Source organism: Ascidiella aspersa, chromosome 7, assembly GCF_963924565.1.
Source record: "Ascidiella aspersa chromosome 7, kaAscAspe10.2, whole genome shotgun sequence".
NCBI classification, from domain to species: domain Eukaryota; kingdom Metazoa; phylum Chordata; class Ascidiacea; order Phlebobranchia; family Ascidiidae; genus Ascidiella; species Ascidiella aspersa.
This window is the reverse complement of record NC_139453.1, coordinates 17,903,615-17,930,860: the sequence shown is the minus strand read 5'-3', so window position 1 is coordinate 17,930,860 and position 27,246 is coordinate 17,903,615. Positions and strand designations below refer to the sequence as shown.

The following is a 27,246-nucleotide window of genomic DNA, read 5'->3' as shown; positions in this document are numbered from 1 at the left end:
AGCAAAACGTGTTCAAAATGTTGAAATTTTCTTGCTCCTCCCAGCCTAAAATTGTTGTTGAGCAAAAAATTTTAATTTTATATTAGTTTGAAAATTGCTTATTTGTGTGTATTTTTTAAACATTTCACAGATCTGTTTGATTTTAAGTGCTGCCCATCTTGTCCAATGCCTAAAATTTTGGAAGGAATTATTAAACCAGTTCTGCAAATTTTGTGTATTTTAATTGTGTACACTTTGTTTTCTATTGGTCTGTATAATAATGTCACACACATTGGTTCATACGAAACTGTCATTTGTTAATAGGTAAAGGTACTTGACTTCTTTGAAAGGTTAAATTGGTAACCAATTACAATTACATCAGTTATTGCTGATAATTGTATGAGTTTAAATTCTTATAGTTTAGCACTTTGTTTTTATGACAAGGACGTTACTTGAAGTTTACTTGCTCTAATTATGACTTGACTAGAACTTGACTTGCGCAACTCATAACTTGGACCGGGGTCCGGGACTTGACATGTTCTTCATTCAAAAAGACAAATGACTTGACTGGGATTTAAGTCATTTCAAAATGACTTGTTTACAAGACTGGGAGACACCCTAGCCAAGTAAATTTTGCCTGGAGTTGCCTGTGATGCGTTTACAAGTAATAGAAAGCACCAAAATTAAAGATTTAGTTGTCCAAGAGTCCTGGTTTGTTTTTTGCTCTCTTGGGCATTCAGTGCAACTAGCTTCTAAGGCTTCCAGTTTGTGACTGGTCGCAAAATAGAGACTAAGTATCACTGATAATGCACTGCAGCGCGGTAGGCCGCTAGTCACCTCCAAGTTATAGAAGAACCTCAGCAATTGTTTCCAGTCAATAAATGTTTATTTGACTAATTTGCACTCCTTCATTATATTGTGTATGTACATTTGTTGTTAATATATTACAAAAAACATTTTGCAACAAGTTTGCAATCGTTTCTTTACAATAAAGCCAATTTTTATGATTTTCCTGCTAAACTTTAAGCTCGTCAAGCAATACAAGGTAATGACCCAATTGTTATAATTCTTTTGAAAATCCTATTTTTAAGGTCCATACCACTGGAAAACTTAAAATAGCTGAACTTTCCCAAAAAAGTTTTAGATCTATACAACTCTATCCTGGGCATTTCACAATATAAAAAACAAGTAAGACCAGGGTTGGGTCTGGGGTTTCTGTTCGGTGGGGAGCATTGATTTTTTTAAATTATGTCACAAAGTTGAATCATACTGTAAAGTTGTACCACAACTAATCTTAAAACAACACAGTTGTCTGGCAAACAAGTGTTAAAAATGCAACAAAATTTTAATTCTTTAGTACGGTGCAACATACCTTACACAACAACTTTTTATGCTGAAAAATTTTGCTTGATATGGGGAAAAAACAACAAAAAAGTGTGCGTGAAGTGCGAAAGTTTTTTGCCCTTGTATGTTAAAATGCACCAAAAAATTGGTGGACATGGCCTTGTGCCCACCCTGGTTCAGACCTTAAAACACTAATCTAAAAATACTGTTTAGTATGCAGTATATAGTAAGTGCAGTTCCAAGTGTATGATACTGTAAGTCCGGGTTTCCCAAACTGTGATCCGCGACGACTGCTCAGGTGGTCCGTGGCGATATGACAAGAAATTAAAAAGTTAAACATATACTTTGTACAGCATTGGTCGACAACCTACGGCCCGCAGGCCAGATATTTATCCGACCTGCAGCCTCTTTGACAAACTAGACACAAGTCCATTTCTCATACTTTCTAACTATTTTAACTAAGTAAGTGAAAAAAAATTCGACAAAAAAATTTTCGTGCTTTGCGTTAACGATCTTTATACATCAGGTTTGTTGACGTTATGATGCTGTCATTTGAACTAGATTAGCGCTCATTGCACTGTGGAAGACTGACTGCCAAGTGCCAAAGTGCGTCGCGTACAAACGGAAAACGTATTCAAAAAATTGGACATACATTTTTAATTTTTATTCTTGAAATGTAATAAAAATTTGCAAGAAATGCCGGTATTCGCTCCGTCTTCGTTCCGCAGAGACCCTTCTGAGTTTGGTTTTAGCCCGCGACTAGAAAAAGTTTGCCGACCCCTGTTGTACAGTATGTGTACTCTTTCAACAATAATCAAGTTGCCGCAGTTATTCACAACGTACTGATTTTGAAAGCATTTGCTATCCAGTATCGTAAATCTTACTTGTTGCGTTTTAAATTTATGATGATTGATTATTTAAGTAAAGGGAAGAAATCCCATCCGCCCCATTGATGTTGTCAGTTTTGTAAATATATAAAATTTGGTTTAATTTATTTTTTGCTTTGTATTGCGGTCCGCGAAAAAAAATAATTTACAAATAGTGGTCAGTGGTTCTAAAAAGTTTCGGAAACCCTGTCGTAAGTAAATAGAAAAAATATGGGGAAAGATATATATTATTAGGGAGAACATATTAAGTTGGAATAAAACAATACGTGCTAGTCTCAGTAAAATGTAGGTTAAAAAATAATATTGGTGTACTCAAAACTTTATATGAATTATATGTTATAGGATATTTTCTCAGTGAGTCTTTTTGGCCCCACTTGCGAAGCCTTCACGGCCCTCTACCCCCCAGGGGGCGCTCCCCTTAGTTAAAGAACTCCTGCTCTAGAAATACCGCAGTATTCAACTTTGAACATCTCTAGTAATTGTAGATATGTCAATAAAATAAGTGTTAAGCCATGCATTTGATAGCTTATGAACTTGTTGTCCAGAAAAATATTTTGAAATGAAGAAGAATCAATGTAAAGATGCTCTTGAACTTTACAAAAAATTTTTGACTCGGATGAATAAAGTTTCTGAACTGTTGAAAGTTGCCGAGCAAGTTGGAATTGACAAGGGTGACATTCCAGATCTAACTAAGGTATCTTATTTTTTATTGACATTTTCTAGAGAAGTATAGCTTTTTTAAATCCTTTTCCGTGGAAGATTGATGTGTAACTACCAAAGTATCACACAACAGGGACTCTGAATTCCCTTGGGGTGTCAGTAACAGTGTTTATGTGATTAAATTAAGCAAAAGCTACTGGAAACTTTAGCATGTTCTAACTTTAAAGTTCATTTGGTATAATCTCGCTATTGTTTTCTCTTTAAGACTATTTTTTAATCTGAGCACATGAACTCCTGTTTCATTGGAAAATTCTTCTGCATGTGGAATAAACTATTCTATTCACCTGATGTGTTGAATTTGCTAATCAGCCAACCAGAATGAATAGAAACAGGCGCTTTAAATGAAAAAAAAATCCAGTGTCTATAGGCAAACCAGCCCAGGTGCAAACAATAGACAAAGATAGCATTTTTCCTTTTTTGTTTCGCCCTAGTTAGACCAATGCTCCGCAACCTTTTTTCACTTGCGGCACACCAACAGAGCTATACGGCACACCTACGAAATATATGAAGATCGACAACAGACAACAAAAGCAATATTCCAGGCTACCCAGGGAAAATAGGCGACTTTTGATTAAACACGCCATAGGCGCCGAATATTTGACGTTTCATACTCTTTTATCTTCTGTTTTTACGGTCTTCCTAAAACATCTTAAGACGGCCACAGGGACTTCAGCCATAAGACCGAAATTAGAACAACATAAACGTCGGTCTAAAACACAGTTCGGAATAAGACCAAAATAGGACTATATTACCTGCGAAAAACAGCGGGCTCTCCAACAGCGCCCTAACCGCTGTTCCAACTAGAACGTCCAAACGTCGACACGAACAGAAGCCAGATTGATGACCCCCGATCATTCCATAGCCTCTCACAACATTTTTAGGCATTTTTTGTCCATTAATAGGCCTAATTCCCATGAACTTAGAACTTGTAGCATTTCAAGTCATTTCAAATGTTTATCAATTTTGTATTTTAAATGTGTTGCGATTTCACGCCTTTTAGGCGTTCTAATGTCAGCGACGTCGCTTACCAAATACTTCCGCTTTCACCTGTGAACCAAGCCACCACACAGTTCACATAATGGATGTGCTGTTTTTGACATATACTGTAAACCAGGGGCGGGCAACTTCTCCAGTTGGCGGGCCTGATATGGGAAACTGAAGTACTTGGCGGGCCGGATAGGACCTGATCGATATATTAATTATACTGCCATGGCCTATATGTTTTGTCGCATAATGGCGGCTAATGTTCTACTCTTTAAACACGGCAACACTTTCATCGCCCTGTAAACAACTAATTATTTTATTGCTGACTTGAAAAAGTACCTTTACGTTTCTCGGCAAAATCCAAGGAATAATATTGATGTTAACTCTAAATCTAAATTTGGAACACACAATACGATCTAAAAAACAACAATACCTAAAGCAGAAAAATCAATAATACCATGGTATTAACACCAACGACATAATCGCGGCACACCTAGCCTGGTCTCGCGGCACACCAGTTGCGGAGCACTGGCTTAGACACAAGTTAAAAACATTGCTGCTTGAGTCTCACCTATTGAGTTAAACCCCAACAAAAACAAACAAAGAATGGTATTTGGCACTTGCAAAATTTGGGGTCCGGATCCCCAAACCCCGGGATACACCACTTGTCGGCTATGAAAATAATTTTAATAGATTAGGGAATGAACCATGTAAATATTGCGAAACTGGAAAAATTACATTTTTTTATCGCTACCCCACCACCAGATCAGCAGTAACCATAAACTCACATTTTGTCAAAAATTGCTGTGAAATGCAGTCAGCTGTGGAAAGTCAATCTATTATTCATTTTATATTGTGCTTAAGGATTTTGGTTGGATTTTTACTACCATAAAAGTTTTGTATAATTAATGCAATTCAGCTTCGCATTTTTTTACCAGTAATATTACTCTGAAGCCAAAAAGGTCAAGTTAATCGACATTTTCTTGATAAAGACGTTGCAAACAAGATGATGTTGATTTGCTTGACCTATACAAAATTTTAATTTTGCAGGACAAATTTTATTTTTTATTTTTTTAAATTATTAATGGGTGTGTGCATACCCGAGCTGGACAAATAGTCATTTCCAACATTTAATTGATATGAATAAGCTAGAGGAGCAATACCAGATATTTTTGCTACTGAAAAAGAGGACTAAGCCTGAGTTTACATGGAAAACAGCTAGTCACCTCGATGACATTTTTCTTTGTATTTCCAAATGTAGAAACTGTGGCATTAGTAGGACCTAAACTGGGCTACTAGGGCACTCATTTGTCAACAAATGTAAAAAACAATATATTATAAAATCGCTTGGTTTCGTTTTACAATTTCATTGTCATTTTAGCAAAATCATTTTTTTAATGTTTCTTATTTTTATAATGCTGTTTACCATAACTTTACCAATTGGAGTTTTTAAAGGTAATACAAATTTACACACATTCCACAGTAATTTTTGTTAATCACATTAATTAGCAACACAATATTAGTCGTTCCTTTTAATTTACCATTTTAGGATTTTTTGGGCAGAAAACCTTTTTAGAAACTATGTATGCACATTGTAATAAGAATTCAAACAAAAGTAGAAGTGATTTAAAAAAAAATGCTATGGTCTTTAGAGAAATAACTTTCCGACTGCCAAATTAAACCCATTGAACTTGATTCCTTGCGTGAAATATAAATTTCAAATTAAAACAATTTCCTAAGCTACAATTTTATTTAAAATCGCTACATTACACATTCAAAACATCACTAAAGATTCTCACTTTAGTTAGGTTTTGTTATTAAGTTACCGATTTATTTCTTACTTTCAATAAACTTTCTTTAACTCGAACCAAGGCCTATTCATAAAGTTATTCTAAATTTAAATTTTAAGGAAAAGATGTCATTTACATGTAAGAAAAATGTGTAACCATGATAAATTTGGTAAATTTTAATGCTTGGAGTAAACCATATTATTCATGTAACGTACATTATGGCGACATTGTAAAGACTTAATGGATCTTGAAAAATTTTGTAATATATTACAAAATTAAGTTTCTAAATCCAGCCCCAATTTTAAGCACCAAAAAGGTGAGTTTTAAATGCCATAAGAAATATTTTCAGTGGGCCAATGAGTTATTTAAAAGTATTGTGATTATTCATGATTTAATTTTTCTTAAATAATTATTAATACGTGTAAACTTATTGTTACTGCGATATTAAAGTTCATTTATCCTTCATTTATTATCCCTGTCTGATCAAACAAAGATCATTGCATAAAAAGTATGGGACTGTTTGTTTTTAGTTTAGCGGCTGTACTTCAGACACATTGTTCAGTAGTGTAGTAGTTCCCTAGCAGTCCCAACTGCTGAAGTTTATATGTTTAAATTCAACTGACTGATCAAAGACTTACTGAAGCTTCATTTGTTGTTTTTGAATTGATATTATATAAAATGAAATAAAACAAGGAAAATATTTTTCAAGTTTTAACTGACGAGTCGGTTGGTAACCTCCGACTCATGGTTTTAATTCTCTTAGGAGTTAGAATAACAGTTCACTTAAATTGCAATATATATGTATATATGCCAGGCTCAGGTTGCGATTTGCATAATGAGCTAAATACTTTACAAAAAGATGTATGGCACACGGCAAGCCGCAAACTGTTTTATAAAAAGATTTGGTCTATAGATTGAAAGGTTAAAAATCACTGGTATAACCTAACAGGCTGTGACAGTGACTTGGGCTTAGATTTAACTTGCTATTTTTTGCAAATGACTTTAGTGACTGGCTGAGCACTGTACTTACCTTGTGGGTGCAGAAAGCATAATTTACAAGGCGCTGATATTTATTGCAATTAATTGCTATATCTTGCACTAATGTTGTTGTAAAAGAAAAACATTAGACGATAATTTCTGTGCACGGATAAGCTTGTTGAAAAGGTAATTGAAATGTGTGGCTTGATAAGGAGGTTAATACCGCATCCTTACATTATTAAATGATTGTTGTATTGTTGAAGAATTTCTGCTATGTCAGGGATGGGCAAAGTTTTTAGGACACAGGTCAATTTTTTTCATTTGGCAAGAGTGTCGGTAAATGCAAAAACGCAAATTTTTAAATTTTGCCGTACAGCATGAAACAAAAGGTGACCTAATTAAATAAACAATTTTAAGTACGTTATTTGCCATTTGAACAAGCCAGTCTGGAAGCTTCCTTTACCATTTCATAAAGTTAGGTTTTATTGTGGTTGTGGCAATTTTCAGAGCATCTCTGAGATGTTGCTTAGTTAACTGGGATCTATGCCGAGCTTTATTAAAGAACACAAGCATTCTGTGTGCTATCTTTTGCAATTTTAAAAATTTGGCTGCGCTTTGTGAAGCATAAAATTTATTTAGCTTTGGTGAGTTGAATTTGTCTTTTTAATTGGAGTAACAATGAAGATCAGTCACTTCCATTTGCTATTTTGGAGCTTTTTTGAAGTCCTGTGTTAGGGTGCATCAGACAGTATCAAGGGATTCAGAAGTTTTTCAAATTCTGAAAAACGATGGCAGAATTCTATGTTTAGGTCGCCAATTGTTTGCTATATTTCTTTGAATGTTGGTCATCTCTCATTGTGGCCAATATGGAAAAATGCTGGTTAATCGCAATCTAATTCTTTAAAAAATTTGACAAATTTACAATGGTTTAGCCATTAGTTTTTATGTTAATAAGTTGAACCACTGGTTGACAACATGGTTTCTGGACTTCCTGTTTTACTTAACTTGCAATTTTTTTCCTAATAAATTTGGTTGATCTATCTGAGGTGACGAATTTTTCCTTTTAAAGATTTTCATTGCTGAAAAGTCTTCCCTTGTCCTAAAATTTTCAGTAGTCCCAACAAAAATGAGTGACCTGGCTGTGTCTAAGATATCATTGCTTTCATCGAATAGGATATCATTGCTTTTCATCAAAATAATGAAAACAGATTAAACAAATTGATATTTTGTTCTTTTTAACTGTTTGTCTAATATGTTTACTCGCTGATATCTTGTGTTTATCTTAGGCACCAAACAGTTTGTTGAATGCCCTTGAACAACACTTGGCTTCTCTTGAAGGAAAGAAAATTTATTCAAGGTAACATCATCTCCAACTGGGTATATATTAGGACCGTTTTTCATTGGTTGGTTGTCAATAATTATGTTTAAAAAATTCAAATGACACTTCCAAACATTTCTTCTATGCCAAGAGTGACCTTGACGGCTTAAGAGTTTATGGGTGGCTTAGAAGTGTCAGTTGGCCATCATATGTAGCATATTTACCCGGTTTACTTTAAAATATTATTAACTTCACTTTGGTTCGTGTTTTACTATATGTTGAATGTTTACCAGTTTCCTTAACTTGTTTCTGCAATCAAAAACATATATGGCCGAACATTTTCCACCTTAACTTTTTCCTTAGATGCAAAAGGATTAGTTTGCATTTATTTTCATTTATGTTAGTTTGGTAAAGACTATGCAAAATCAATTTATTAGAATACTTTAGTATGTGAAATACTTACTTTATATTTATTTTGATTTTTACCGCTCTGTTGCTTCGCAAGCAGAACAAACAATCGAATATATGAATCTTTAGAAATATTGAAAAAAAGTATTAGGTATATTGCTGCTGCTAGATAGGATTAGATAACTGTGAATAACTAAAACGATGACATCACACTATTTTTGTTTATTTGTGCCCCAATTATATTCCCTTAGCTGGGCAGACCCCTAAACCTCTGAATCGCACCTACATACCACTCTGTCTGAAAATTTGAAAATATGATGTCTATTTTTTCTATAAAGCTCATGGCAAAAATCTGTGTGAAACATACCAAAGCAAACCAAAAAAAATAGCGGCAAAAACAAGTATTGTTCCCAAAATAAATTTTATGTAAATCGGATGTAAATATCGTAAGATATATATATATTAGATTCCTTTTAAGTTAACATTTGTTTTTCAAGATCTGTCAAAGATTCTCCAGATAGATTGGAAGAACTTGGCAGTATTCAAGCTGAAAACAAAGATCAATTGGTTAGAATATATGTAAATAATAATAAATGTGGCAATAGAAATGATTTCCTTATGTGTAACATACATTCCCTTCCAGCAGAGTCATTACCTGGAAAGACATACATGTCACAAGTTATTAAAAAGAAGTAATAAGATGCCGACAAATATTTATAGTAGTTGTAATTGAAAACTGTGTTTGCTATATTTTTGTCAACAAAAGTGGTTTACCAAAAAAAATATATGTTTAAAAATATTAAGTTATACAGACTGCATTAAAAGTGTGTTATTGTTTAGTCTGTATAAATACATAAAGTTGGAGAATTAGAATTGGTGCATGTTAATATAACTTAAGATGGTTCAGCTAATAGAACACAGTTTTGTTTATTAAGTTTAATTACCTTACTTTATAATTCAGAAGAAAATTTGTTTTTATAATGCAGATACTTTGTAAAAACAGTTTGTTTTTGTTTCTTGTTTCTGTAAAAATAAGCTATATTGAACGATAACCAATATGTAAAGGGGGTGCTAAAAGAAGAAGAAAAAAGACTGCAGGCTTTTAAACAACAGTACCAACAAGAATTGAACGAAAAACAAAATTTGTCTACCTTTCAAGATGAACCATTTTTTAAAAAGGAGATTGAAACATCAACCGACAATGTAAGAACACTCTAAAAGCTGTATATAGCACTATTTCTTATGTTTATAAGTTATGGTTAGCCCTTTAGCTGTGGTATTGAACTTATTTTTTGTGACACAACTTTCTTGGTCTGTGGTATCGTAGATGTGTTACCATGAAAACACTTGCATGACATTAATTAGGTAAGTTTGATTTAAATCTGTAACAATATAAAAACTGTTTGTCAACACATGGAGCCTAACCCAAAATTGGGCCACCTATTGAATCCAAGAGTATAGTAGATTATGTAATTAGATTTATCAACTAGGTGGAACCAATTACACTAGGAAACAACACTAGGGAACAAAATTTTCGTTGCATTGACTACGACACTTGCCCTTAGACCTAATTTTGTGGTGCTGAATTCAAATATGCAGTTGTTTTTTTCACTAGAAGCTACAGATTTTTTGCAATTCAGCTTTTTACTTTTTAATACTGGGCATTAAGTATATAACAGCAGTCTTATTACTTTACTTTTATCAGTATGGACTGCCGAAATGGATAGAATACAATTTCATATAAGCCCTGTTCAGGCAAAAATTTGCACTTCTAGCTCTTGTAAATTTATTTTTGTGATTAATGCTCCAGCAGTAATCTGCCAACATGTTTTTGTCTCACCTCCCCTGGTATAGCAATGCTCTTGGTTATTGGTCCTGATGAAGTCGCTTACCTTGTTCATCGCTAACAGTACGATGTTGCCAGGGAATTCCTTAAGGTGTCTATAGAGGAAATGGAGCTTGATGCTCATGTAGAACCAAAGGTCGCGAAAAACTAGCAGGATTGTACTAACCAGAACTTTGTAGTTATCTGCTTTTTTGTTACCAAGACAATGTGTTTAACTGCCACAAAATGTAGCCATGCAAATTTCCCCTTGGTACCCTTATCACGTACAAGCGAACAAATCTTAGGTCAACTGAGCACATCTGCATTGATTTCCTTAAATGACAACTTAGTGCATAAAGTATGTACTGAAAACATCTACTATTGTTATCCAATGACTGTACGAACTGTTTTATCAATTCAAGTTTTATGTGAAGTGGCTGAAACACCATCTTTTCTCGGGGTCTTGCACAAATTTGGGCATGCCTGACTCCAAGTTTCATCAATAGGCACTCCTGGGTCCAGTATTTCTGTTGATCTAGAACAGGAATGTCCAACCTGCGGCTCGCGGGCCACATTGCAGCCCGTCTGAAATTTTTGTGCGGCCCGCTAGTCATTTTCACTTCTAAGTAGTATTTTAAACGTTCAATATTAAAATGTACCAGTCAGCTTTTAGGGGCGCACTAATAGTATAATATGGGAAAACATTTATATATATTTAACTCTAAAGGCCCGTTATAACTCTAAAGAGCAATACTTAATCTTGAAACTTAATAGGTTCTGCGGCCCATTAAATTATTTTAAGTGTCAATGCGGCCCACTATAATAAAATGTTGGACATCCCTGATCTAGAATGTCCCACATAGGCTACAAAGATAGCAGGGATACTTTGTAAAACCTCTTGATTGGCCTAGGAAAACTGACCATTTTGAGCTCTACACAAATAATCCAGCTGTGCTTGGTGACTTGACTAATTTAATGACCTCTTTTATGTCATTATACACTTCTCTCATATATTCACAGTGACCAATGGAACTCCTCCTCTTCATAGTGGTTGTATTTATGTAATTGTAAACAAAAACATTTGAGGCTCTGCTTAGAGCTATCTGCAAATCTCCATTGTGTTGGATTGTATGAGGCAATACCAATAGCTTCTTGGGCAGACCAGGGATATTGTGACAGCAAATAAACTGCTTCTGTTCTAAAAATCATGCTCTACCTGAATATCATCTTCCCTTTTTTACATGAGGGAAAAACACTAAAAACCGGGACTGGAAGTTCTTTAAAATGTGGAGTAGTTTAAATAGCTAATGGAATGCTTGGAAAGAAAATTTTATGGCGCATTTTCTTGCCAACTTCCTTCGTGTTGACCAGACAAAAATAGCAGTCAGTCAAGCAATCCTCGCGATCTTGCCAAACCATGGGAATTTCAAAAAGGATTCTCTTTCGTTTTTCTTTTGTGTAGCCTTGAAGCATTTCCACACAGTTATGACTCACGATATGAAGTGACCATTTATTTTCACAAAGAAAGTAATATTATGATTTTAACGAAGAAGTGTAGGCTCTACATATATGCCATAGTGATACTCTGATTTTACTAATAAGTTGGCAATTTTTTTCAAATTTGTAAAGGGGAAGTTAGTTAAACAGTTATGGCTGTAAGATATCGAGCTGCACTATTTGTGACTTTCAAACTAAGATTAGGTTTATTGCATATACATGTATAGGCATTCACAAATCCTCTTATAAAAATCTTAATTTTTAAATTGCATGAAAACTATAGCATGTAGACAAAAAACAACTTCATATTTAGAATCACCACGAAAAATCCAAGGATCAGAAGAAAAATGTAATGCAACAAATAATGAAAAAAAATTGTTCCTCATTGTTATTGTTATAGAAGGCTACTTGAAAAGTAGTTTTTTTTTTTTACATTTGTTATGTCATAATGTGATCTCATGAAAGAAGTAACTATAAAAACGCTGCTATTCTCATAGGGAGGTGTGCGCAATGTGCATCTTTACTCTAGTTTTAAGAGAAAAAATACGGCTGGGGACGATGGTCGTGATATGTTCACCTAGTCGGCCGCTGGCATGGTAGACAGAGCAACATCATCTTTGCCTAACAAAAGGAGCAGGGTAGTCACATCATGCGCTCGAGTTGGCTGCGTTGTGTGGTATAGTCGTGTATTTTGTCATACCATTACAAAAACAACACACAACGCTGCACTTTGGTGACATGTAAAATTGTTACAATATTTTTTCAACCATGGGCTGGAACATGCGGCTTCAGCAAACTTTTATACACTGCCAGTCAAGAAAGTATTTAGTTATACCCTTTTAGACGCAAAAACACATATCAAATGGTTACATGTGTATTGGCACATTTGGCAAACACATTTTTATGGGGCTAGCAAATTTAAACGGAAATGTTACCCTCTAACCACGCAAAATTAAAATAGATTTCGCAAACTATTGCAGTTATTGCAGTTGTAATTGGTTTACATTGACGTAAGAATGCCAATAGTCCTTTACCAGGTAGAATTAAAAGGGTATATACTGCGTTTATTGCGCATGTAAATCGTCGCTTAGCAAAAGTAGCAGCAGCGTAAAAATTGCCCACACAATATCGTAAACCTCTTAAAATAATCGCACAAAACGTTTTTTCATGCGCATTTACCTGCGTGGACATGTATATTGCCTTAATAAAAATAAATTTTAATGTTTCCAACTTAAGACTTTTATGTTTAAGAACTTCTTGAAGTATGTTATCGCACAAAATGTAGGTAAAGTTTGCAAAATATTGCATCAAATGGTTTCAGTTTCAAACGAGGTTTTACTTACGTTGAACGCAGTATGATAGTGGGATTACATATTTGCTTGAATATTATGCAATGTGAACAATGGCTACAATTTAAGATTTACGTTTGTGAGTGGTTCCCCATCAATATATGTCACAGGTGTTCGTTTGTTAAGTAAAAGTTTTTCCCTTATTTTTTGACAAAGAGTTGTATTCAATGTCTGATAAAGTAGTAGATAAAGCACAATGTATATCTGATTTGTTTCCGTGCTTTATATTTGATATGCATAGGTTAGTTGAAGAAAATGGAACCAGAATATTTAAAGCTTGAATACCAATTCTTGGATTTGCCCCCTAAAATGAGGAAATTTATCCCAGGTTAAGATAGGATGCCCTATTTAGCCTAGGCAACGCCGGGTTTTGTCTAGTGTTATATAAAACAGGAACAATGGTGATAAGCATTTTTTATAAAAACGGGCACAATGGCTAATGACAGAATATATATTTATACAATGAAAATTTTCAACAACAGATGATTTAGCCAATGATTTTTCTGTAATAGTTACATTTGTTTAAAAATATTATTAGTTTTGTTTTGTTTTAGATTTTTTCAGATTTTACTCCTCTTAGTACAACTCCGGACACTGTGGAAAATTTGTCCACTAATAATATACTTCCAAGTAATTCAGTACAAATGTCAAATCTTTCATTTCCTTCAAGATCAGGTTTGTAGAATTTCATATATTAAATCATTTGTGGCCTAAATACACTAGTAGCGTAAAGTCAATAGGGAACTGTTCCTTATGATAAGGGGCCACCGAACTTAAAAAAAAACTTTTTTGTTTTGTTAACTTGGTTAAACATAGAACACCCAGAACATTTCAGCTTCAAGCTTTTATTGATAACATATGTATTGTTTTCAAACCGGATTTAGCAGGCTTGTAAGTGTAAAGGAAAGAAATGTGGTGCTAATTAAATATGTTGCATGTCTCCAAACCATTAAACTGAAACAAAAGTAAAAAAATATAAAAATTTAACAAGTTACTGTGGTGAAGTGTAATTGCTTTCTTTTTTTGGTATCCTTACATTTAATAATTGTGTTTTGGTTTAGGCCATTATATGTCTCAATCTTCTAAATGGTGATAAAGTTGTCCTATCTTACACATGATGTTTTTTCAAATTGCTTAAATTATCTCGAGGCAGTCTGGTCAAGGATTGATTCGACACCATGTTGTTTTACTTTTAATGGCCAAGATTACATTATATTTAATATTATCTAAGGGTTGGGATTTTGCAATCGCCTGCTTTCCAATGCAAGAGCAATTTGCTTCAGCCAACTGCTGATTGATACCCCCATGATTAAAAATCAAATAAATTGTTTACAAAGTTAACAAAAGTATAGTCAGCTTATTAAAATTGTTAGTCGGTTAAAATTTTATACAACAAATTTAGTTTTAAATTATATTAAACGATGTTTAAATGTATCATATTGTAGCGATGATTCTTGTATATGGCGCTCAAAGAAGTGGTGGAACATGTACCGCGTAACCACGATGAAAACGTACGCAAGAAAAAGGCAATTGTACGCTTCGTCAACTACAGTGTGCTAACTCGAGTGTGACATTAATTAGGTCACCCACGGGCTGTTACACGCCAGCAACTATGATGGAGGGAGACTGAGTGCATAGAGTCGCCACACAGCTCCCCCCCAGAAGCGAAAAATGACAACCATAACAGTATTGCGCCGGCGGCCGAACTTGTCAATGGGGCCTGTTGCGTGCGTAAGCCGATTGGGCTGAAGTTGCCGGTAGCTGGACCTGCAGTCCAGCCGGTGTTTGCGTAAGCGCATGCTGTGTTTGCGTTGTTTGAGGCCGGACTGTTGTTGCTTTGTTTGGAGGTCGTCCTCTTGGGGGCGGTTGCGCCACTTGAACCGGATGCGTCGTGTCCAAGTGCGCCGGTTTAAGGCGATCGACCGTCACTAGCTGCTCCTTTCCGCCGATATCCAGCTTGTATGTCTTTGGGCCGTGTTCGATTACCCTGAATGGCCCATCGTAAGGAGGCGTTAGTGGAGGACGCTGCGAGCCTCTGCGTACAAAAACATAGAGCAAGTCCTCGAAACCGCGAGGTATTGATGGCCTGTGGGTGGAATGGCGTGACATTGGAACCGGGGTAAACGCTCGAATAGCCTCCTGAATGTGTTTCAGGAAATCTAGAGGAGGGGGTGCAGCCTGCCGAACTGGAACATCTCCTGGGACTGTGATTTGCGAGCCATAAACCAACTCTGATGAAGATGTTTGCAAGTCTTCTTTTGGAGCTGTTTGAATTCCTAAAAGAACCCACGGTAGCTCGTCAACCCAGTTGGGACCTGTTAAACGCGACATTAAGGAGCTTTTTAAATGGCGATGAAACCTTTCTACGAGGCCGTTGGCTGGTGGGTGAAAAGCAGTGGTGCGGTGCAGGTTGATGCCTAGCAGTTTGTTTACCGATGACCATAGCTCCGATGTAAACTGCGGGCCGCGATCGGATGCAACATTTATCGGGATGCCAAATCGGGCCACCCAGTTGAAAACAAATGCCCTCGTGCAGGTGATGGTTGTTGCATCTTTCATCGGAATTGCTTCAGGCCACCTCGTGTATCTGTCAACCATAGTTAAAAGATAAACATTACCTTGAGAAGGTGGAAGCGGGCCGACTATGTCGATATTAACATCGGCAAACCGAACGTTCGACAATGGGTAATGCTGTAAGGGTGCGCGCACGTGTTGGTGGACCTTCGCTTTTTGGCAAGATGTGCATTGTTTGGTCCTCAAGCCAACATCTTTATTGAGACCGTGCCATACAAATTTGGAAGCCACGAGTCGTCGGGTTGTCCGGATTGAGGGGTGAGACAAACCGTGGATGGCGTCAAAAACCTTTCGGCGCCAAGATTGTGGTACTATTGGTCGAGGGTTGCCCATTGAGGTGTCGCAAAGAAGCGTAAGGCCATTTGGCCCGATGGCGACATCCTCTAGTTTTAGGTTAGAAACTGCGGTTCGATAAACCTGAACCTCTTGTACCTGTTGCGCTTTCGCAAGCTCGCTGTAGTCCAGGTCGACAGTGGCGCTGTGTGCTGATTGTAGCGCGAGAAAGTGCATCTGCAACATGATTGAACTTTCCTTTGATGTGCTGCACGTCCGTCGTAAACTCTGATATAGCGGTAAGATGACGTTGTTGGCGACTGGACCATGGATCTGAAATCTTTGCAAATGCAAAAGTTAAAGGTTTGTGGTCCGTGAATGCGGTGAAGATACGGCCTTCAAGGAAGTAACGAAAGTGTCTGATAGCGAAGTGTAAAGCTAACAGTTCACGGTCGAAAGCGCTATATTTAATTTCGGGTGGTCTTAATTGTTTACTAAAAAACGCTAACGGTCGCCATATGCCCCCAATGAACTGCTCCAGCACCCCACCGATTGAAGTTTCCGAAGCGTCGACCGTTATAGCCGTTTTCGCATGCTGTTGAGGATGAGTAAGTAAGGTAGCATTAGCCAACGCTAATTTAGCTGCTTTAAAAGCCATATCCAAACTGTTTGTCCATACCAGCGTTTTTGGTTTGCCAGCAAGCGCTTGATAAATCGGCCTCATAATGCGGGCTGCAGCAGGAATAAAGCGGTTATAAAAATTAATCAAACCTGTAAATTCTTGAACACCTTTTATTGTTGTAGGTTGTGGAAACCGTGTAATTGCTGAAACCTTGTCGGGCAGAGGAATGGCACCGTTTTTATCAACGCGATGACCGAGAAAATCGATGCGTGATTTTCCGAATTGACATTTCGATTGATTTATGACAAGGCCGTGATTCGACAACCGTTGAAAAAGCTTGTTCAAATGATCGCGATGCTCTTCTACTGAGTGACTGGCAACCAGGATGTCGTCCAGATAAACAAACACAAAGTCAAGGGTTTGACAAACTGTGTCCATTAGCCTCTGAAATGCCTGAGCTGCATTTTTTAGGCCAAATGGCATGCGAAGAAACTCGTAAAGCCCAAAGGGAGTAATTACAGCTGTTTTGGGAACATCCTCTGGAGCCACAGGAATTTGATGGTAGCCACGAATTAAATCAATTTTAGAAAACAATTGAGCTCCTGCTAGGCGTGCCGTGAAATCTTGTAAGTGCGGAATGTTGTAACGGTCTGCGGTGGTGCAGGCGTTTAGGCGTCGGTAGTCTCCACATGGTCTCCATCCGCCTGACGATTTCGGTACCATGTGGAGTGGCGATGACCATGGACTGGACGACCGTTGAATGATCCCCATGTCAAGCATTTTGCGAAACTCCGCTTTCGCTATTGCGAGATTTTCCAGCGGAAGCCTACGTGCGCGCGAATGGACTGGAGGGCCGCTGGTAGAAATGTAGTGGTGCACACCGTGTTTTGGCATCGCGTGTGTAAACTGGGGAGTAGTGAGTTGCGGATATGCGGCTAATAACTTAGAGTACAGAGTTTCAACAGTCGAAGCAATGACATGGGATGCTTCCTGCGCTGTTTTGCTGCGTGGAGTGCCGTAGACTGACTTCGCATCTACCAGACGATAGTGTTTAAAGTCGACCATAAGCGAATGAGCCCGTAGAAAATCTGCGCCAAGTAGGGGACGGGAAACCTCAGCAATATAAAACTTCCATGTGAATTGGCCTGCGGACAAGTTGAGGCGAAGTACCTTAGTTCCGTAGGTGCGTATATTGCTTCCGTTGGCAGCCAAGAGTTTCTTGCTGGGGATGGGTATTGTGCGGTCACGTCCGGTTGGCGGAATAACGCTTACTTCGGCACCAGAGTCGACTAAATAATTGATACCGGATGTGCGGTCCCAAGTAAAGAAAAGACAGGTTTTAATGCCGGCCGTTGAAAGTATCAACGACCGGCTTGGTCGTTTCCCCGATAGTTGCATGGAGGAACACATTTGCGCGCCTTCTCATGAAAACGGCGGTGGAAGAAACAAAGACCCTGGTCGTTGATATTAGCTGAATGGGTTTTGTGGTTGCGTGAAGGCGTTGACGAACCAACCTTTGAAACAGTCATTCTTGTCCGACTGCTGCTTGCCAAAGCGTGTCTGCCCGCTGGGCTAAATGGCGTGGATTGGTCATTTCCTCGCTTGCTAAAATAACGCGGACATCCTCGGGCAGGCGCTGTAGGAACAAATGTTGAAAAAGAAAACACGCCTCGTGTGAGCCCAGAAGCGCAAGCATGTCATCCATTAACTCAGAAGGCTTACGGTCTCCTAAATCGGGCATGTTAAGCAGCTGAGAAGCTCGTACCTGGGGTGAAAGACCGAAAGTGCTCAAGAGCCTTTGCTTAATGGCGTTGTATTTTCCATCTTGCGGTGGATTCTCTAATAGATCGATAAGACGTTTTGCGGTGTCTTGATCTAGGGCTGCAACCACGTGGTAATATTTCGTAGTGTCAATCGCTACATTGCGCAATGCGATTGCGCTTCTGCTTGTTGGAACCAGACACGTGGCTGCGCAGACCAGAACGAAGGCAGTTTGAGGGCAACGGCGTGTTGCATTATTGCTTGACTTTCCTCCGTCATATTCTTTTGTTGTCCAGAAATGTCGTTTCTGGACTTGCAGGGGTCACCAGATGTAGCGATGATTCTTGTATATGGCGCTCAAAGAAGTGGTGGAACATGTACCGCGTAACCACGATGAAAACGTACGCAAGAAAAAGGCAATTGTACGCTTCGTCAACTACAGTGTGCTAACTCGAGTGTGACATTAATTAGGTCACCCACGGGCTGTTACACGCCAGCAACTATGCTGGAGGGAGACTGAGTGCATAGAGTCGCCACAATATCTTCATTAGAGCAATATATATACTATAATACGCGAGCCAGCAGAATTAATCACCCAGGCCTAGTTTATTGAATTAGGTTAAATTTGAACTTTGTTGGAACAAATGTATTGAACAGTATTTGCTGTCTTATTTGCTTGTGATTTGCCATTATTTTATTTTCTATGTCGATAATATGCTTGATCTCTGTTTGTTTTCTGCAATTTTTTTGTCTAATGTTTTTTTCTTTGAGATTTTTATAGTGGTTATTCTTTTTAAAATGACAACAATATTAACAAGAAGTATTTTCAATAGTTTTGCATAAACCGGCTAAATTAACTGATTTGTGTTAGACTGGCAGAAAAATAAAAAAATTCATCAAAAAACGTGGGGTTGACATCGCCAAGACACTAATGCAGTACTTCAAACAACAATAATGGTGTTTAAATGAATGTATTTCTAATAGGTCAAAGTTCCATCAAAAAAATTTATTTTTATGTCAAAATTTCCATTTTTTTAGTCAAAATACTTGAATTTTTAGGTAAAAAAATATTCACCCTAGTGATAAGTGTTACTTGTGATTGCTGCAATGGATACTTTATAATGCTATTTAAACAAATGTTGAGTTCAATTTTCGAGTTTTGTCCTGCTTCGAAATAACCGCAACCAATCTTGCACTGAATTTGTGATAATAGTAAATAACCTTGACCCAAGATAAATTTCAAGCTTAATTCCTGATCAGTATTAGCATAATACTTTAGCAAAACTAGCAATTTAGGTCAGACACTTTTTATAGATGGGATATGTAATATTAGGGATGTTCAGATTTAACTTTTTTTTAAATTATGTTTCCTGCTTGATTTCTCATTGTGTGTCACATAAAAATCAGTTTCATAAGTTTTTGAAACAGTCCGACCACCGCAGACACCAAAGTAACCACACTAATTTGCTAAAATCAGGGTCTGCCCCTAACACGATGCTGTCTGTTTTTCTTTAAAAACACAGAAACCTTTAAATAATTTTATTAAACAATTGCAATAATAACATCACTAATCTATTTTCCAGTTTTATGTAACTGAAAATGTATTCTGAAAGCCCTACTTTATCCCATTTTTAGAGCTGTCATTTAATTTATCACACAATAAAATATATTATAACAAATGTTTATTATGAAAAGCAAAGTTTTTTGATCAAAAGTGGTTAAAGAAGGAACATAACAAAACTATAACAATGTCACAGTGGAATAAATGTAGTAAGAAAACATCAGTGAGCTTTCTTCATTTTTAGCCAAGGTTTTTTTTTATAAAATCTGGGTATGATCGCCTGGGATCTTCAACAGCCTGTAGCGAGCTTACACATTGATGAGGCTTGTCGATTAACATAGCAGCATAATCAGTGTTTAATTTTACCTCTCTGTCTACGGCATCATTTACAAATTTAACAGTTCATACAAGGGTCATTCCAAGTCAAACGTCCCAGAAAAATGGCAATAGTTAATCCCTCTTTCAGATTTTGTTGAAAATTGGTATTCTTATTGAACTTCTCACCACGATTCTGAAAAACTAAATTAAGAAAAATCAGTCAAGAATTGACAAAGTTATTGCCAATTTAAGTTTGGGTCCTGTAAGGTGGTTCCCGCTCATAAAATATATCATAATGTATTAGCAGAACTTCAAACCACTGTAACCATTTATTTAATCAGTTTAAATCTCTTTATTTAAACAATGATGCTATCCATATGTGTTTTATAATATTTCACTGGTGAAAAAACGTTGAGCTCCCCCGGTGTTTTGGGGAATTGGGACCCAGTTTTTGTGTTCATTTATGCGTTCCGAAAACCTTGAATGCCTGTATCTCGAAGCACAGGAGGGTTCACCTCGTGTAATACATCATTTGAAAGCTCTTAGCAGGCAGATTTTGCTTGTAAAAACTGAAAGCTGCTTCTATTAGTTTCAGGCAAAAAACTACATAGAATGCATAAATAGACAAAGTTTTGTTATTATATACCGTGACACTTACTTGTATTCAACAATCACAATGAACAGGTTGCTTCTAAATTGTGTCAGCAAAGCTAAAAAATGCCTTATCTTCAAAAATATGTCCTTAAATTGTACCTTCACGTAAAAGAAATCGTAGTTATCACCAGTAACAATTTTAAGTACCTTACCTGAAATACATAGAATCTGGTTAATTTTTGAAAAGTTAACATGTTGACCAAAATAATCAATAAACCATTGAACACCACAACAATTCCTACCATCTGTGATGTGCTTAAAACAGGACTTTTGACAGTTTACATTACGTGTAGTGTGGCGTTGTTACACAAAAAAAATTTTACAGTACGTAAAACTTACAGTATTACTCATATCAGCATATACACTGTTTGTGAAATGCACACCATGCCAATATTGTAAAATGATAATTCAGAACTGGTGTAATTAAGACACAAATATAGTTATTTTCAAGTTAGCATTTTAAGTTTAATAAATGCAGCTACCTGAAACGTTTTGGTAAAAGTATGAAAAGTTTTGGTAAAATAAAGTACTGTATAGTATAATGCATCATTATTAGTATGTAAGAGACAAAACAGTCTGAGCAATTCAATACATTTTTAATCCCACCAAACTGCTACATTTAGTTATAATGTGATCACAAATAATGTTGAAACCATATCCAGTTTCTGTTGATTTTTTCTTCACCATTCAATTTGAGATGGTTCTGCCCTCTGGTTGTGGCGAGTAGAGCACAAGACAAGTTTTAAATGTGGTTCCAAACACATCAAGTGGTAAAAAATACTGTCAGCATATTTTTTCCGCCAAGATATTAATTATACTTCTGAAACACAACAAATATCATTTTTTGTAAATTCTTTTTTATTCCTACGCAATAATTTTATAAGTAATCTTTTCTCTAAAAAAATAACCTCCAAGTTCGATAATCATTTGTTCAAGGATTAATTCTTTATTTTTCTATGTATTGACTTCTAGTGTGCATTGCTGTACCAGCAGATTTCTATAAGTTTTTTTGACTTCCTGGAACCACCAGACAATCACATTTCATAATTATACATTATAATAGTGCGTCATAAAGCTTTTTCGCAATCTATTACAAAGCAATCAAAGTTTGTCATTTCTACTCAAATATCCCACTTCATATTTGGAAGCTAGAAAGCCAACAAAATTACCTTTCATTTAAGCTAAGTTGCAGAAAAATCGAAGTAGAGTATTTTTCGCTATAACTGATCAAAGTTACATCATGCATGACTGATCACAAATAGTCACGTGTGAAACTAGGCACTTGGTGGCCTGTAGTGATACAAAAACAAACAACAATATGTCTTTTTAGAATCTGCTTACTTCAAAGAACTGATATGCATTGGAATTTTTAAGTTACCATTTAAAACACTTTCATGATAGGTCAAACAAAATTTGCAGTTAAATTTTACGCATGAGCGATCACGAAAAAGCATAAAAAGGGCCAATGTTCATTCGCTGATATCTCAAAAAGTACTTGACCAATTTCAGTAAAATTGGTATCACTTTTCATAGAATTGCACGGAGATTCTACATATAAAATTTAAAAAAAATCTATGACATATGGTGCCACCACTGTACCAGTAGCAATGGAATGATCCAGCTGCTTCTACACCAAAATCAACTTCATGTTTAAATAAATTATAAAATGACTTGCAATTCTTGTACAGTGCAGCACAGTCATCAGTAAAGTATTCTACATAAAAATAAAAAATAAAATTGGAATTTTTGTTTAATGTTTTTTTTTTGACTCAACACCATAACAACATCATCTCGCAACTCATCTGAAATAAAACATGCATGTGTGGTGCAATTCATCATTTTCTTTATAGCAGCATACTGCTAGGTTGGACAGTTCAGGTCTGGTGAGTCCAGTGGTAACCTTGAGCCTCATCTTGCATATAAAATTAAAAAGTTTCGGCGAAATCCATCAGAATAATAGCTGAATTAGGGTCAAGATTATCCTTTTTTTCTCTCAAATATAAAGATTGTGAGTGTAAAATAAATTATTAAGTATTTATGCTGATATTTTTGAAGAAACTACATTGAGTTCAGTTCTATCCATTGTAGTCCTCTGTCTGAAAGTCATGTCTTCGTTTCAAACTACTCGCACAACTTTGCTTCAACCCCTGCAATGCCAGGACATTTATTGCATCTTTGTAACATGCAATCTTTGTTCATGTCACAGACTGCAATTCTTATAAGATCTTTATATGATTTTTCCATCTGTGCGGCATGCAACAAAAGCACCACATTTTGGTGTATTGTGCATACACACACAGAATGTGTTCCGGATGCGCCAGGGCTGACACGCCATTTAGGTCTAAGCGTTCTAAATTGATAAAATCTCATTTTTGTTTTCAGTAACATATGCAACTTTTAATTTCAAGCGCTCGAGCTGCTCTGACCATTCTTTCAGTAACAGAAAATTCATCCATAGTCTTACTTCTTTTGACCAGTTGCTTTGTGCCATTGTGAGGACTTGTATTTTTTCTGCTCTCAGACTGCCGCTGTTGTTAATTTTTTTTTTGATATTATGTTGTCAAACAATTTTATTTTTATTTTATCTTTAGTGTCAGGGTGGTTTTGCTGTAGGTCTACATCACTGACATTAGGAACCTTGGATATCTTTGCACGTAAGGTCATGCATTTGATGTAGATTTATTCTTCCATAGAAAATTTTACTGCTTGAAGGCATACTATGTAACTTCACAGGTGATTCCTCAACGCTTCGTAAACTTTTATTATGCTTGCTAAAAGGTTTGTTTAATTTAGCAGTAGATGCAATGTCATATATTTTTCTGTCAGTCGTACTCACATTTTTTTGACTTGATGATGACACATATTGAAAGAGAGTTTCTGGAAGTCGTGTACTGCAATTGGCACATACCTTTTTTCTTGGTACAATGTTTAAATTGTAATTTTTAGATTTTTGTTAACATTCCCAAGTGATAGAACATTTATTATGATTTTTGACTGATTTACTATAAATCGATCAATGTAGTTGTACTTGTTGAAAATATGTATTCTTCAAATAACATTCATTGCCCTTATCAGCAGCTTAACAACCTTTAATCACAAATTAGGCCACAAAAAGTATTTATAATAGTTAAGCTGTATCACAAAAATATCTGAAAAATAAATCTGTTTTTTATTATGATCCTGTTTGTAACAAATTACAAAAAAGTAAGGTACGCAGCAGGAGCTTTCATTTGGGCCATTGCTTAACTTTCTGGCTAGTGTGCTCTTCAAGATATAACCTTTAAAAGTTATTATAAGGCATGACTGCACAGGCGTATACCCCCAAACTGAACCAACTTTAATTACTTACCCATATTTCTAAAAAATGAAATACTATAATGAGGTGATTGAGAATGTCTTAAAGGTTCACCTAACCTACTAAAATGACAACAATATACAAATTAGAAAAACATAGACATTTTAAACACAGTATTACCAAAAAGCATTAATGCGCATCACTGTAGTGATCACATGTTTGACATCTTTTTAAAATGTCATAACTTTGGCAAGAATTGATGCATTTCAAAAAAAAATTCAGTATAACTAGACACATAGACATACAAAACTTGATAAAAATCTGTGCTGGTTCGTTACCTGACCTGGGCAGTTGGCATGGAATGACCCATACATTAATTCTTTGTACCCATAATATGAGGACCACAAATCGGGAAAATTCTTCCGCCAATCACATTCCTGATTAAGTAGCGTAAAAATAGACCAGGAAACTTGGCTAACCAAATCCTCTAAAGTGGTATAACTGTTAATTTTATGAAGCAAAACGGATGCCTTGGTGAAACTCTTCAGGTTTTGCAGTTGCAAGAAGTTTTTGGGCAATTGCTGCCTTCCTGTTATTGGTCATTTGGCATGCAAAATGTGACAGTTTATTTAACAAGATACCAATGGTGACAATGAAGCTTATTACCGGCAGCCTCACTGACTTCATTATCAATTGCAGTCTATGTCAGCCTTAAATGGAGATACTTTAGGTCGTTGATTGGTGCATCACTTCCAATACTAGCTTTAAGCCAAAATGGAACATAGAATAATGCTAAAAATGTGTTGAACCTTAAGTTTTTCTAGAAAATATAGCATCATAACCCATCTGTTCAGACCATATAAACATTTTTTGGCAATACACAACTTGCCCCATCCATCAGGCACTGTTTTTTGTACCTGGTTGACGATGGGTGAGTTTTACATGGTGTTGTGGTGCCTAGTATAGCCAAAGTATTTTATGCACATTCTTTGTAGTCTCTCCCCTTGAAAAGGGTTGGGTGTGTTTTTCCTTATCAACGATATCATGATTTATATCCTTGACAACTCCCAAAACTTTTTCTTTTACCCAGTTAAAAATTCCCCTTTCAAAGGGGGGTGTCACATGATCAGCAACCTAAATCACCTATAGGCGAAGTCAAAATTTTACTTTTCGTATATTCTAGATGCTGAAAATGGCGACTACTAGGAGCTTACGGATATTTAAAATTGTGTGTTTGATGCTAGAAAACGAACACCTTGTTGACGCATTTAAGTCATGTGATTTCAATTGCACATGAAATGCCTTGGAATTGCGGTATTATAGTAGCCTCTGTGACATATCAATCACAAACTGTTGCACTTCGTTGTCAGTAGGGATGTTTAGAGTAGAATCGCAGGGGATTATACAACTTTAGATTTTCATTCTAGAATAACGAATCCAGAATATTGAATCCTAGTTTTTATCAACCTAATTAACCTCGAATTTGTTTAGGGGGCAAATGCTTGACGATTACCTGTGCATAACTTCACTGAATATCGGCCCAAAGATAACTTTAGGTAAACCTGTAGCGCACTTTGACCAAGGCTCGCACGTTTTTTGAGGTAATGTTACTGTTGCACCTTAACGCAGTTAAGGGAATTGCAAACTCCACACCTGGCGTTACACGTTAGTTGCTTGCCTAATAATGATTGAAACTTATCACAAGGGGCGTAGTAATTGGTCGCCTGAAATACTGCTGACACTGCATTAACAGGTTACATTTAGAGCAAGCATTATAAATAATTCGCCACAGTGACACATCTCATCTAAACTTGCCACTCACGTATGTACAATTAGGCGCAACCATGGCTGTAAAACTTTAAATTATATCGGTTCCAATTACCCGAAATTAACGGCAGAATTGGATGCGAATCCCATTTGGATTCTAATTCAAGGATTCAATATTCTACTTTAAACATTTCTAATTGTCAGCAAATTTAGCGATGCTCCTCAACGAATTTGGTGATATTTGTAGTTTGATTTCGCCGATCGTATGAAGCGTGCAATGACTCTGCCTGTTACAACTGTGGCGACCAAGCGCTCTTTTCCGAGATTAAGGCTAAAAAAAACTTTCAAAAGAGCAACCTTCCGCGAAGGGCCCTTGACCGGCCTAGGGCTTATGAACGTACACCCAGATACTACTCTGTGCATGATATTATGCAGGAGTTCATATAAAAAAATCGAGGGATGATTTAATATTGTTTGAAATGCACAATGCTGTAGCTTGCACCCTGTTTTCTCTACAACATTGAGAAATTCGTTTGTTTCACCCCCCAAAAAATTTTTTTTCGTTATTAGGCCTGTTTGAGATTACTTGATTCGGTGGCAGGTGAATTGCTAAATGAAACAACTATAACGAGCGGTGATTAGGCAGTGGCGGCAATGGGCACCAATGAGCAATGTGTTTTCCCCATGCCAAGTGCAATGTTTTGTGATAATTGTTTACTAAGATTTCAAAGTGGGATAATTGTTTTACTAAGATTTTAAAGTCCTCCCCCGCGCTACGCCCCTGGTTCTTCCATTTGGTCTTGAAATTTGTAAAAAAATTATTTCTGGGCCAGACGTTTCTTTCCTGAAGATGATTTTAAATGTAATGCCGGCATGCATTATACAGAAGTTTTCTTGCTATGGTATCTTCTTAGAGTTTTGCAGCTTAAGTTTTCCATCCACTATTGCTTGCTGTAGTGTCAAACACCAATGGTCGCACATTTTTAGTGAGTTTCCACAACATTATCATTTCAAAAGTGGCTTGTGCTTGACATCGACCTGCTGCACTTTTGCAATTGTTGAACACCTAATAGCTTTCCGTTGGTGTAACCAGGTTGTCCAGAAGCAATTATTACAAGAGCTCAGAACTTGTTTTTCAGGCGATGTTCAGTCAAATTCCCATCTCAATGAATTGCATCATGATTTGGTGGATTTGCATTAACTTTGTCTCAAATTATTTGTGATATTTTTAATCTGAATCCCGAGCCTATGTCGCAAGCCCGAGCCTATGTATTGTTGATCTAGATAAAAACAAAACATTTAAGTCACTCGCACATGATTTAATGAAAGATGACAGCAGCAT

At 36.4% G+C, this 27,246-nt stretch overlaps 1 protein-coding gene across 1 annotated transcript in view; it reads left to right on the top strand.

The window, feature by feature from the left end:
• The window catches only part of LOC146138115 (phosphatidylinositol-binding clathrin assembly protein LAP-like), a 63,591-nt gene that overhangs the window by 26,860 nt on the left and 9,485 nt on the right, over window positions 1-27,246 (top strand). Inside the window, exons 7-11 of the mRNA XM_083394298.1 lie at window positions 2,756-2,904; window positions 7,969-8,039; window positions 8,906-8,975; window positions 9,474-9,611; window positions 13,634-13,754. Of these exons, the coding sequence (XP_083250424.1) occupies window positions 2,756-2,904; window positions 7,969-8,039; window positions 8,906-8,975; window positions 9,474-9,611; window positions 13,634-13,754 (549 nt within the window). The remainder of the gene's footprint in view (window positions 1-2,755; window positions 2,905-7,968; window positions 8,040-8,905; window positions 8,976-9,473; window positions 9,612-13,633; window positions 13,755-27,246) is intronic.